The 14074-nt window shown below is 43.8% G+C and overlaps 1 protein-coding gene across 2 annotated transcripts in view; it reads left to right on the top strand.

Annotated features, from left to right (window-relative positions):
- Positions 1–4772: 4772 nt before the first annotated feature.
- TRIM67 (tripartite motif containing 67) overlaps positions 4773–14074 on the top strand; it is a 49091-nt gene continuing 39789 nt past the window's right edge. For both annotated transcript variants that reach the window (XM_084832176.1, XM_084832185.1), the window contains exon 1: positions 4773–5704. In XM_084832176.1, coding sequence (XP_084688302.1) covers positions 4793–5704 — 912 coding nt within the window. In that variant the 5' untranslated portion in view covers positions 4773–4792. The remainder of the gene's footprint in view (positions 5705–14074) is intronic.

Below are 14074 nucleotides of genomic sequence, written 5' to 3'. Positions count from 1 at the left end.
GCATCCACGAATGTTGTATCACTTGTGAAAACACAAAAGAAGCGACATGACTCTTTGTCTTAGATGGGGGGAGGGCAACTTTGGGAGCCATGTTTGCCTTCCACGCCCCTCTCCTCCTGCTCCCACTAGTGCCCCATGGAACTCTGTGGTATGCTGGCAAACAAAATTGCCAGTTTGCTGCTGATTTTGAGTGGCAAATCACCATGGAATATTACAACAGCCAAATTTAGCTTGAAAACAAGTTTCTAGATTCTAGAAACAAATACATAATTTATTTTAGCATAAATAAATAATTTATTTTAGAATAGATATACAAGTACAATTCTGTGCATGTTTAGACAGAAAAACGTCCATGCTGGCTGGGGAATGCTGGGAGCTTTAGGACTTTTTATCTGTCTAAACATTCATAGGACTGCACCTTTTTTCTTCTTCTACTTTTATCTTTATAAATGAACCAAAGAACACCAACAACATAATCATCGTCTACAGTTTCCAACATTACAGTATTCTTAAGAGGACCCCTCAATAATGAAATAAGGGGGGGGAAAGAGAAGAAGAAAGGAGATAATATAAAAAGGAGAGAGAAGAGCAAAGGGGAAGGAAACAAAAAAGAAGAAACACAAAAAGAGAGGAAAACAAAGCAAAATATAAACAGAAGTTTACATGACAAACTTAAATTTAAACTTCATTACATATAAATTTCAAATATCACTCTACTTAAAGATTATACCAATCTTACAGGTCAATACAGCATAAATAATCAATTTCAATATTGTGTCTTCAGGCTTATAACAAAGAAACAAGCTTAGAATTCATTTCCATTGGCCATATCATGCCTTTTAGCTACTATATAATGATAAAGCTTAAGAACAACCAGTGAAAAATATTTACTAATCCTAGTATCATGATATTGATATATTGATAATAATAATTAAAAAATAAAATAAAGAGATTATAAAGAATAAAAAATAAAAAATAAAACAATCACTAATAAATTTTATACTATCTATATTTTAGATAGTATCATTTCTAAATATATAAATGAGTGTGCACATTTCTGTACACCCTCACATGGAAGATTTAAATACAGTCTATCACATCCATTTTAAGAGAAGAAGAAGAAGGAAAAGGATGAAAGAAAAAGAACAGATATACATAATCAGCTATCTCTGGCCTTACAGAGTAAACATAGCCAATTGACAAAACATGTTTGTAAATTCCAGTTCATGGAGCTGGAGCAGAAGTCTCACGTGTTTTTCCAATTAGCCACACCTCTGCCATTTTGTGATTTAGAAACTTCTTCATCTGACCTTCAGAGGAAATGCAAAACGTAGCAGGATATTTTAAATGATAGTGTAGATTCATTTGTTTTGCCAGATTTCTCACCTTGGTGAATAGCCTTCTTTTATCAACAACTTCTTTGGTGTAATCCGGAAATAACATAACTTTATCTTGTTTTGATCCCCAAAAAAGATTTCCACCCTGTCTTGCCAAATGCAGGATATGATTTTTTGTGGAGACTCTTGCAAATTGAACTATAATCATATAGTCAGTCCCTTTAGCATTTGGCACAAGGAATGTATGCTCAATATCAAGTACATAATCAGGTGACAAAGGACGTATCTCATGCAGGAGCTTATCTACAAAAGTAAACAAATTTATATCAGTAGATAAATCTTTGATACCAATAATACGCACATTTGCTCTGCATGTGAAAGCCTCCATTTGTGAGATTCTTGCAGAAAAATTATTATGAAAAGCTTGCGAGACGGTCTTCTGTGCTGCCACTCAATCTTGCAGCTCATTAACCTTCATCTCCATTTTTTGCCAAGAGTTGTTAATTAAATCCACAGCCCCTTGCAGGGTGGTGATGGAATTTTGGATTGAATCCAGTCTCTTAGCCTGTTCAGCAGATTGCAAAGACAAAGCTTTTATCAGAGCAAGTAACTCCTCTATATTTTCATTGCTTCTCGAAGCCTTTGCCAAGAGAGGTGTGGGAGGGTTCGATGGCACTTTTCTCCTCCTTGGTGTTGCCATCCTTCTTTTTAAACAAATCTTGTAGGTCCTTGAATATTGCTGGTATTCCTTAGTCCATAAACACTAAAACCTACACTGGGGCACGGCAGCCCTGGTTTCTCCTAATTAGATAGGCGTTTTCAAAACAACTTTGAGCGGTGATTAATCTCTGGCAGACTTGCCTCATAGTCTAGCCTCTCTGCTGCATAGCAAAAAGAGCTGTTTTTCCAAGGCTTCATCCAGAATGCTGCTCTTGCTTTCCCCTTTCATTCCAGGGGAAGATAAAAAGGTTTTTCAACCTTTTAAAAGGTGTTTGAGATTGCATCCCATGGAGACTCCGCAGAACGCTACCAGGGCAACATTGGCTCCGACCGGAAGTCAGGACTGCACCTTAAATGTCTTTTTTTCAAGGATAGCCTCTTTCTGTCAAGCCACAGAGAAGCTACAATCACCAACAAACAAGGGCATTTCAAGGCCAGAGAACCTATGGTCATTGAGCCAGACCAGGCCTTCTCCTGATTTCTGTCTGTTTCCTTGCCATTTCTTTATGCCCTGTACTAATTTATGGGGCCCACAATCAGCTGTGAGCCCCACCCAGCCCCATCTTGTGTGCTATGTCAAGCAGAACTGAGATTTGTAATGAGCACAAGTTGTATCTGGTTCAGAGGAATTTCTCAAAAGAAGAGCTTGGTGTTAAGGAAGAGTCTCTTGCAGAAACTTGTGTGGGTTTCAGAATTTCTTTCTGATCACAGCCCTGCACCATTCAGAGAACTGTTCATGAACTGCCAGGAACATTTGGGGGTAGAGTGATACAGATGATGATGATGAAGAAGAAGGTGATGATGATGCAGCTGCAGGAATATGCATAAAGGCTTCATACCTTCATTTCATAGGATGCTGGGGAATTTCCCATTTGCTTTCCATGGCTACACTCATGCTGACATGCCAGGAAGTGGGGGGGGGGGGACATCCTGAAAAGGTCATGCTGTTGTATAGGTGTGTTGGTTCGATTCCAGCTGAAATGAACTGTTTTGAAGGTTCATTTGATTAATCCCCTCCTGAAGTATACATTGTTTCTTTGCCCTTTCTCTTTGGCCATATATGGAATTCAGTGTGCTCAGATCCAGGCAGCAGATGTAAAAGAAAAGCAGTATGTTGTGTTTGCAACAACATTCTAGCCCATTCTGGTTTTATGCTGCTTCACTTCTCTTTCACTTTTTGTTTCCCTTGCTTTCAAGTGTGTTTTAGAATATCCATACACACTTCAACAAAACAAAACAAAACAAACAAACAAAATAAAAGGATAGGACTATTTATTAGTAGTAGTATTTTTGAACCAGCCTATTCAGTTTATTTTCTCCACCATGAATGCCTGGGTTACAATACCACTACAATCTCTCTCAAGTCATAAAATAATGGCTGTTTATCATCTCTCTCTTTTTTTATAACAGTCCATTTTTCCATCATCCTAAGGATATATAGAAAGAAAAACCAGATAAGGATATCCTACTACTAGTGCTTTCTTGTAATGATAGTTATTTCCAACTCAGAAAACACTCAGCTGTCAACTCTGATTTATTTTTGAAGCAAATCTGGATTTGGTTGCCAGTGATGTGGTGCATTTCTATTTTCCACTTCCAACATCTTTTTTGTGTATGGAATGTTGCCACCCAATCACGATCCACCCTGTGTACCATCAATAACAACAACAACAACAACAACAACAACAATTATTATTATTATTATTATTATTATAAAAGCTCTTCTCTTTTATTCTTCTAGCTAATGGTGCCTGGCATTATTTTTTTAAATTGTGGCTTGAGTTTGTGCTTCAGCATGATAAGGGATGTGGAAAGAAAAACGTATTTGGGGCTTGTTCTCTCATTTCAAGCTTCCTCAATTTGAGCATCCCTTTCTTCCCACTGGGAGCGGGGGTTGGAAGAGAAGAAAGCTATTAGAGGTAAAGAAACCCCCCACTACGTTCAATCCTGAATATAAATAATGGCTTTTTAACGCAGAAACCTAACATATAAAGACATCTCCCTTTAAATAAAACTCGTTCTCCTCAGTCACATAGTAAGCGATCAGCTATTTGCTGAAAAACCTATTCCCGCCCCCTTTTACGGTTCTTTTTCCTCCGCTCTCTTTCTCTCTCTCCTTTACTCTGTGCAACGGAAATTCAAGCAAGCGGACCACTACGCTAACCGCATACACGGAGGGCAAGGAGATTCCTTTGCAATAAACAATAGCCGTCTTCCATCTCTTTGGCTGCAAGTAGGCAAGGTCAGTCCCGCTGCGGCAGCAGCTGCAGAGGCTGGAGAGATCCCCCCCCCCCCCGCCGCCCTCCAGCCCCGCTATGTTGAGCGCAGAACTCAGCAGCTGCGCGCCGACAAGAGCCCTCGGCCATCAGCGGGCTTGAACAAAACTCCGGGGAGCTGTCCAACCCAACGCTGGTGCTGAACCGAGCCCGAGCGGCCCCGCTGGGAAAGCTGTCCATCCCCGCCGCGGTGCTGAACTCGCCGACCTCCGCCCAGCCGGGAGCTGTCCGCCCCTGCCGCGGTGCTGAAATCTGACTCCGCTCCGACATCTTTCCAGCTGTGAGAACAGCAGCAGGAAGGAGGAAGGAAGCAAGCAAGCGACGGCGGAAGATGGAGGGAAAGGGCGCCACTGAAAGCCGCGAAGAGACCGGCTCTCCCCCGCCGCATTGGCGCTGACCGCTTCCATCCCCCGCCCCCTCCCCGCTCGGCTGTTTGCACCCGAAGGGCCTGCCGCAGCCATGGAAGAGGAGCTCAAATGCCCCGTGTGCGGCTCGCTCTTCCGGGAGCCCATCATCCTGCCCTGCTCGCACAACGTCTGCCTGCCCTGCGCCCGCACCATCGCCGTGCAAACGCCGGAGACCGAGCAGCATCTGCCCGCCATGCTGCACCCGCGGGGCCCTGCGGCGGCGTCAGGGGCCGGGGCTGCCGCCGGACCAGCCGCTCTCGACTATGACTGCGGGGCCGGCGGCGGGGCCGGCGGCGGCGCGGACCACGCGGACAAGCTGAGCTTGCACAGCGAGACCGACAGCGGTTACGGCTCCTACACCCCGAGCCTTAAGTCTCCCAACGGGGTGCGGGTGCTGCCCTTGGTGCCGCCCCCTCCGGGCTCGGCGGCGGCGGCCCCCCGGGGAGGAGGCACCAGCTCGTCGCTGACGTGCCCGCAGTGCCATCGCAGCGCCTCGCTGGACCACCGCGGCCTGCGCGGCTTCCAGCGCAACCGGCTCCTGGAGGCCATCGTGCAGCGCTACCAGCAGGGCCGGGCCGCCGCCTCGGCCGCCGCCAAGTGCCAGCTGTGCGACCGCAGCCCCCCGGAGGCGGCCGCCGTCATGTGCGAGCAGTGCGAGGTGCTGTACTGCGCGGCTTGCCAGGTCAAATGCCACCCGTCGCGGGGGCCCTTCGCCAAGCACCGCTTGGTGCCTCAGCCCAGTCAGCAGGGCGCTCCTAGCGGCACGGGCGGGCCGAGCGGCGGAGGGGGCAAGGCGCCCGGAGCAGCGGCGCGCAAGCCCCCGACCTGCGCCGATCACGAGCTGGAGAACTACAGCATGTACTGCGTGACCTGCCGGAGCCCGGTCTGCTACCAGTGCCTGGAAGAAGGCAAGCACGCCAAGCACGAGGTGAAGGCCTTGGGAGCCATGTGGAAGCAGCACAAGGTAAGCCAAGGAGAGCGCCGCCGGGTCTTCGGCGAGCTCAGTCCCGCCCTGCCTGCGCCGCCTGCTGGCCAGCGCTGGAGCCAGCCAAGCAGGCACACGGGCGCAGCCAGGCTGCCTGCCATCGACTCCTGGGGACCAGCGGAGGCTGGTGGCTCCTACGTCGGTGGGGCAGTCAATCCACTCTGCATTTCAGCCAGAACTCTAACGGAGCTCTCCAAGGTGCTGAACCCTAACCCCCAAATAGGTTCTGCACTTTGGATACCTCCTTTAGAGATCTGGCTGATTCTGGCTGAAACCCAGAATGGATTCACACCTCACCAAAATCACAGCCACCAGCCTCCACTGTGGGGACTACAGCAGGATCGAAGTTTGCTGGCAGTCAGGACTGCAGGCGACAATCTCAGCACTATAGATTAAATAAGCATGAGGGAAAGCGTGTCCTTGAACCAAGCTTGTCCAGGATTTAATTTCAGCAGCTTCAGAAAGACTATGCTTTGAATGGCAGCACTCAGCTTCAGAATGCATGGGTTGTATCCAATGTTAATCCTACTTTGAGTTGACTCATTGAAATGAATGGGGCTTAAATTAGTCATGACTAACTTAAGTCCCATTCATTTCAATGGATCTACTCTGAGTAAGACCAACATTGGATACAGTCCCATGAACAGGCCATAAACAAAAGAGTGCCTCTGGGGAGGTCTAGAGTGCATATATATCACCACTGAGCTAACCCAGGCAGGAAGGTTTGGGGAACAGGGTCACCGCAGCATAGCATGGAGCTTTAAGGCTGGATTCTGCCCTGGTACTTCTCATTTTAGAAATGGGTCACTGTTTTTTAACCATCCTTATTGTGTTCATAAATGGGTGCTTAATGTGTGTTCTACATCTTGAATGTGCATCTTAAAATCTTAGTTTCATCCCAGACATTTAACAAGTGATTTAAAGCTGCACAGTTCTTTCCAATCTCTATAGTGCTTATTAAAGATGAGGAACAAAAGTTGGACAATAGTGACTTTGTCAAGCCAACCTCAGTAAGAGACAAATAAAACTATATGAGCTATATCCCCATATAGTCCATATATATGGACTATATATAGTCTCCTTCCATATATATATGGAATATGGTATATGGACTATATATGGTATATAGTCTCCTTCCATATATATCTTCCTGGACCCTGTGATTGTTTTCAGTGGTCCTTCTCCGGGAGCTCCCATGGAAGGAAGTTAAGTGGGTGGCTACTAAGAAGAGGGCCTTTTCTGCTGTGGCACCCCAGTTGTGGAATTAGCTTCCCAGAGAGGCTCACTTGGGACTTACCTTGTGCTCTTTTCAGTGCCAGGTGAAGACCTTTTGACTTTTCAAGGCATTGTAGTCTTTCAATTTCTGCTTTAAATCTGGAACTTTAAATCTTGCATTGTTGCTAGGTTCTATGTGGTTTTTATTTTTATTTTTTATCCTGCAGTTTTAAACTTTTATATTGCATTTTACTGCCTTGTATTTAATGGTTTTAATTGTTGTGAACTGCCCAGAGAGCTTTGGCTATTGGGCGGTATAGAAATGTAATAAATAAATAAATCCTCCCACTTGCCTAGGCAGCTCTCACTAAGTTTTGCTTAGTAAAGCAATCAGTGCTTATTTAGAGTTTGTTAGGAAGATGCTTGCAGTAGTTCCCCTATAGAAGGATTCCTGCAACTTTTTAATTAAAAAACAAACAAACCAGTCCATGCAAAAACACAGTTAGCATCAACAGTCTCTGGATTCCCTTTCCAATCACAAGATGGATGAATAACCAAGATGTGTTAAGAATTGCAGGATTAGAGGTGGATTAAATAACTGGCTCTTAAATAATTGGGATGATTTCATTAAAGAATGAGAAATAAGTGATACTTTGGTCCATTCACAGTATTCCCCCATTTATTATCATTATTATTTAGTATCTACAGCTCATCCAAATATTAGCCATTTGATAAGGCTTTAGAATTTGAAGTAAATTATATTGGTTTTAATATTATATCACAGGGTCACAGTTCATAGTTATCTGGTAGGTAGCATCCTAGTATAGTATTGGTATGATTTATATTGAATGCAATTATATTTTCTTTACTCTTAAGCAGACACGATGATCTTGAAATTGATCTGAAAACCAATTAAGTCCATCCATCTTTGCTGGGAAGCAAGGCCAACCAAGTATTTATTGATTATTCATATTGCACTGTGATGAAGTACTTTTATTGCTAAATAATGTATAAGGTATACATGGTGCATCCCCCAGGGGAATATTCCAGCTCAGTCATGCACATGCAGGATGGCTTGAATGCACTCCCTGTCACCACCATCATGTGCAAATCTCCCTGCATGTGAAAAACTAGCATGCCAGGAAGAAAACTGCTAGCCTAGCCATTCCCCCCATATTCTAACTTTGGCCAAGGACATTTGTATGTGGGGTACATTCAAAAATGCATCTGCTGTGTGTATTCTGGGGTAATAGTCTCCTGCTGAGGATTGTAGTGACATGTACTTTTTTTCTAAATGTTTGAATCAACTTCTTAACTGGATTTGGCAGGGATTCCAGTGGCAAGTGGTTGTTCCTGTCCAATTTAGCTCAATATCCCAGGATGCCCAGTGCCAACTTCCCTATCCAGTTTGTAGGCCTCTGCAATGTATCCCTATCTGCCTCCATTTTTCTAGGGACAGTACTCTGTCTCTCCTGGTGGGAAATAAATAGAAATGTCTATTTCCTCCAAGTCCCAAAATAAATCCAAGCAAATGCAGGTGCTCCCAACCAAACTGCTCAGCAGCATAGAAAGACCTGGGACCTTTTGCATGCAAAACATGTTCTCTACCACTGAGCTATGGCCCTAAATGCATCCATATTAGTGCTGTGCTGAAATTTTCTCCTGCATTTCCCCCACCGTTCTCATTCAATTTGACAGAAAAGAAATTCAAAGAAGAAGATAATTTCAGAGTAATTCTCATTAGTTGGGTTTGGGGTTCTTGTGCTTACCTTACTTATGAGGTGGCTGAGGAGTGTGTCTTATCCTGCATTGTACACTCATCTCTCCAGCAGTGTGCAGCCTCCTTGGCTTCCTACACTTCAATTAAAGCCTATTTCTCCCGTAGGGCTTTCTCCCATAGAGCTTTTACAGTTCAGGAAGTGCAGGCAGCCTGGGAGGCTGCAATGGAGAGATGTGTAATAGAAAGAAAGAAAACACACACACAGCACCCTCAGCTGCCTCACAGTGATTAAGCTCAAAACCAAAACAACTTCAAAATAAGCTATAAAACACCCTGAGAATGAGGCAGAAAAATGGAAGCCTCTTTAATGAGGGAAGAAAACTTTCAGGAAATTGGAGGACAGCTTTTGGCACAGCACAAGTTCCACCTCTTCCCTGGAGCTGGACACAACAGTGCCTCCCTCACACCTGCATTGTGGAGGATGCAAAATGCAGGCTAGGCTGCCATACCACCGAGCTATGGCCCTAGCTCACATTATGTATTCCAGTCAAAAGACATTCATTTTGGGGTAACCTCATCAAATTTTTATTGCAGAGTTGCAAGCATTTTCAAAAGAACAGCAATATTGAGTCAGATCCGCCTCTTGCACATGGGCAGAATTCTCCAGGATGTTCTGTAGTATGAATCCAATTGAAATGAATAAGAGAAGGATTCCCTGAATTCCCAACAAAGATATAAAGAGTTTGACTTTAGCAATTCAGAACTCTTAGCAGTTGATGTAATAACAGGACCACGGGTTTGGTCCAGACTTAGTCATACTTAAAGGAGACCCAGTGAAATGAATGCAGCTTTAAGTTAATCATGACTAGCAAGACCCATGGATTTCAATAGGTCTACTCTAGGTGAGATGAAGTCTGGATCCAACCTCAAGCTGTGAACCAGGAAGTCCCTGCTTCAGTTCTCACCTGACTCTGGGTGCTTCCAGAGAGACGGTTCGTAGCGCTCCCAATCCAAAGGCACTGTGCAGCTGTTTTATCTTTCCCTCCTTAAAGAATTTTTGGTGATAAGAAAATAAGACAGAAGAAGCATGGGGAAAACATGGGAGGGTTACGAATGGAAGATGACAACATCTGGACAGCCTATAAAATTCCATGAATGAGGCAGGGCAATAGCACAATAAAAGCCTCATCTGGAACACCCTATAAGTAAGCCGCCATTTTTCGGTCTCAGCCCCCCACCCCACCCCACACATTTGCAATGTGGGAGTTATAGTACTGTCCTACTTTACAGGGCCATTGTAATGGTTACTGTCACAATGTATGCAAAACACTTTGTATGCTTCAAAGCACTATATTAATGCTAAACACTGTTGTTATAGAAGGTGGGAGAGCTTAGGTCACTTCCCTCTTCCTCTCTGGAGTCCAAAGAGCCAATTGGCAAGCAATTATAACAGCATTACCTACAAGAAATAATACATATTTACTGTACTGGGATGTTATGATGACAAATGGAACTGAGATTTTAACACTCTATACAAAGCAAAAATGCTGAATGCATGATTAAAATCCAATGGGCTGTTAATAAAATGACTTCAGTATTCTAGGTTAAATAGTATTTGGGAGGAGTCATCAACAATTTAAATTACACTTTGCTTTTTTTATTTTATTCAATCCTTGAAAACATTTGGCATAAAGTGATTGGTTGATCAAGGCACACTTCCACATAATTCCTCTATTTTAATTTATAAAATTGGACACCTGAAGTCAGTGTCCAATTTGCTTCTAGGAGGAGATGCTGTTTTCTCCAATGCTCTTTCATGCTTTTGTTGTAAATATTGGAGAGAGATTAGAAAATGAAACACACAATTAACTGATTTTTGTGATAATGGTGATTATCGTGTGCTGCTATAAGTGTTAATTATCCTTGTGCAATATCCTTGGCTGGGTGGAAATATGATGTCAGTGAGCCAAGAGCCTCAGTCACTGTGTGTTCTCTTTCAAGTAAACTGCATGTTAACATCACCTATTTGAAACTGGCTGCAGCGGCTTTTATGCGTGCCACCATTCTCCATAATTTACAGCCTTCTGAGCCTCATCTTAATGACTCAAACATAAAAAGTGCCATGTGCTGAGCTGGTCTGCTCATTTCATCAGGTTTTATGAGTCCCTGCATGGATATAACTGTGGGAGGGGACGGAGAGCATTCACCCATCATGAACATATGCTAGTCACAACCATTTTGCAAATGGATTCCTCCTCCTGCCCATATGTCTAGGAAGCCAGCCTTTTTGCTGGGCTTAAATAATCTTCTGAATCATTTGGAAGCCATTTAATAAGCAGATCTAATGTTGTGTTTCCAAATGGCACAATTTAGCTATGTAGATTTAAACAGGAAGTGTGTGGTCTAAATGATCACGGGAAATTCCTTGACTATTCCATGTGTAGGACAAATTCCATGTGGGAGAAATCCACAACAAAACCAAATGAGTTTGTATTTTTATTAATCTGACCCATGGCTTCCTCAGCAGACCAGTTTTTCCCCTGTCAAGTGGATTCTGTAGACTTGTGGACCATTTTTCTAACCTTCAGGAAGTTTGTGCAAATTTCATCATAGAAAAATATGCAACTCCCCCCCAAAAAACCCCACAACCGAAAATGCACATTTCTCCCATAGACTAAAGTGTGCAAATGCACACAGGGGAGGGGGATTTGAGCATTTTGTTGGAATTTAAACATTTTTGCATGTGTGAATTTGCACAAATTCACATTTGTACAAATTCGGAAACTAAAAGAATCCAAGTCTGTTAATGGGCAGACAATGGAACAAAAGGTGCCTGACAACCCATGAAATACAGATGGGACCGATTTTACACAATCCATACATTCCTATCCATGTTCTCCAGGCACTGTTGTCATAAGAAACTTTGCTCTAGCCTACTATTCACTTTTGGGCACTGTAATCTAAATAATGTAGACTCAAAAGTTACGATTTTGGAGTACAGAAGATTCTGACCAAATTAGATAAGATCAATGGCACAAGGACCCCCAATGCCCCCTGGACCCCTTTCAGGTGACCTCCAAGCATATAATAAAAATAACACAGGATGGTGTTGAAGAGCCAGAGGTTTCTGTCACTTCCTGCAGAAGCAAGCAACCTCACTGTTCAAAACTTCTAATTTCAACTAAAAAGGCAAGGCTGGTATATGGAGTTTCATCACATCAGAGAGGAATACAGCAGCAGAGTTCCAAAAAACGTAGTCGTCCAAGAAGAAGGCAGCACTCAATAGATCAGGGGTAGGCAACTTGGGGCCCTCCAGATGTTTTGGCCTACAACTCCCATCAGCCCTATCCAGCATAACTGATGGTGAGGGAAGATGGGAGTTGTAGGCCAAAACAACTGGAGGGCCCCAAGTTGTCCACTCCTGCAATAGATAAAAGTCAAGAAGCTTGTCCCTCAAAAATGAAAATGTCAACTTATTTAATCATCCAATGCTTTCTGAGCTCTTGAGAGCTCTTCTTCAGGGGGGCGGGGGGGCATAGTGCAAAGAATTCTGGAGTCTTGTGCAGCGTTGTGGCTGTGTAGCTCTTACACAAAGCTCTCTGCATTTAATTTGGCAGCCTTTAAAGCATTCTCCCTTGTAGTGGCCATAAAGTAAGAAAATGTGGTAATCCACAAAGAACAAGCAAACCAAGTGTAGATCCCTTCAAGTTTCCTCCAGCCTTGTAATTTTATGAAACTTGTGGTCCCTAAGGCAGCAAAAAGGGATTTATTTCAGCACCCAGAATAATGGGAATTTGATCTCGGATAAAGTAAGATACATTTACAAATTCTGCTGCTGGGGCTGGGGCTTCTACTGCGACACTCTTTAATTTATACCGCCACTCAGTAAGTCAGCTGTCACTCAGTAAGTCAGCTGTCACTCCTGGCAGGACTGTGATAACTGAAAATAGCTTTCTTTAGGGTTAGGGACCCACACCGCTAAAGCAGACAACGAGCTCACTATCTAAGCTTAGGCAGCACTCAGACCTGAGGCTCCAATCCTATATCCTCTTATCTGGGAGTAAGTCCCATTGAATACAACGTGGTTTATTCTGAGTAGGCATGTATAGGATGGCACTGTGAAACATTGCTCTATAGCAGGGGTGAGGAACATCAGGCCCAGGGTCCCAATCTGACCTTCCGATGTTCCCCAGACGGCCACACCCCCTTTCCCTGGCCCTGTCACCTTTCCCTCACCACCAGTAGTTTGGTGATTTCCAGCTATTGTGCAATCCCTCCCCCCCCCATCCCATTTTAAAAAGGTTGAAAGGCCTCTCATAGTGACTGGCAGGAAGAGCTGTAAACTACAATATGCTGGTGTTTTTTGTACTTCCTGCATTTTTGACCTCAACCGTTTGCCTTTGTTCCTGCCCATCACTGGAACATGACCCCTGAGAGCTTTGGTCCTCGGGCTGAAAGAGGTTCCCCACCCCTGCTAGATGTTCAGGGAGGCTCAAGAATCTAGGCAAGGGTGGGGAGAGGGAGATGGCAAAGATGAGGTAGGGAAGATGGAAGAATCCAGGCCATGAGAAGAGGTCTACAAAATTATACCGAGTTTGGAAAGAACAGATAAAGAGAATTCTCCCTCTCTCTCTTTCTCTCTCATAATACAAGAATACTTCACCAGACTGATTGGCACCAGCTTCATTACAGGCAAAAGAAAGTGCCTCTTCTTTACACAATGTATATAGCCACGGTGAGTGTCATTTTTCTTGGTAGAAAGGCAGGGTACAAATCAGATCAATCAATATTTCATTTGTAGAAGTCTCTGCTACAAGATGTGGTGATCGCTGAAAAGTTTAGATGGCTTTAGAAGGGTTTAGAGACCTTCGTAGAGGACATGTCTGTCAACAGATAATTAGCTGTCCTAGCTAAATGGAGCCCCAGGTTCAAAGGCAGTCCTCCTTTGAATACCAGTTTGAAGAGGGGGCAAGCTGCAAGGGAGGGCTCTTGCCATCACACCCTTGCCAGAAGACTTTGGCAGGCCATGGAAACCATATGTTGGACTAGATGGACCTTGGTCTGATCCAGCAGGGTTCTTCTTATGTTCTTATGAAGGAGGTTGAAGAATTAGAAGGGGAAGAAGAACCATGCATATGATAGACAGTTTCAAACAACATTTTACTGTATGACAGGTTTTTTAGTCAGGAAGTGGCTGGCCGGGCATGTAGCTAGTTACAGACGCTCATTTTATGATTTTTAATTTTAAATATATGTTATCCTTTAAAAACAAATTACAGCAAAATGGTGCTTACTTGATGAGCATCAGGGCAGCAGAAGCAAACTCCATTTTATCCCTGTAGTCATGACGGTGCTATGAGTTAGTGAGTTTAAAAAGTGAAACTGCATATGCTCAGAGAATGTCTTCCTTTTCT

The sequence above is a fragment of the Heloderma suspectum genome, chromosome 1 (genome assembly GCF_057233095.1).
Source record: "Heloderma suspectum isolate Gila_16-S chromosome 1, 16-S_ref, whole genome shotgun sequence".
In the NCBI taxonomy this organism is placed as follows: Eukaryota; Metazoa; Chordata; class Lepidosauria; order Squamata; family Helodermatidae; genus Heloderma; species Heloderma suspectum.
The sequence above is the reverse complement of the archived record's forward strand: the minus strand, read 5'-3'. Positions and strand labels throughout refer to the sequence as shown.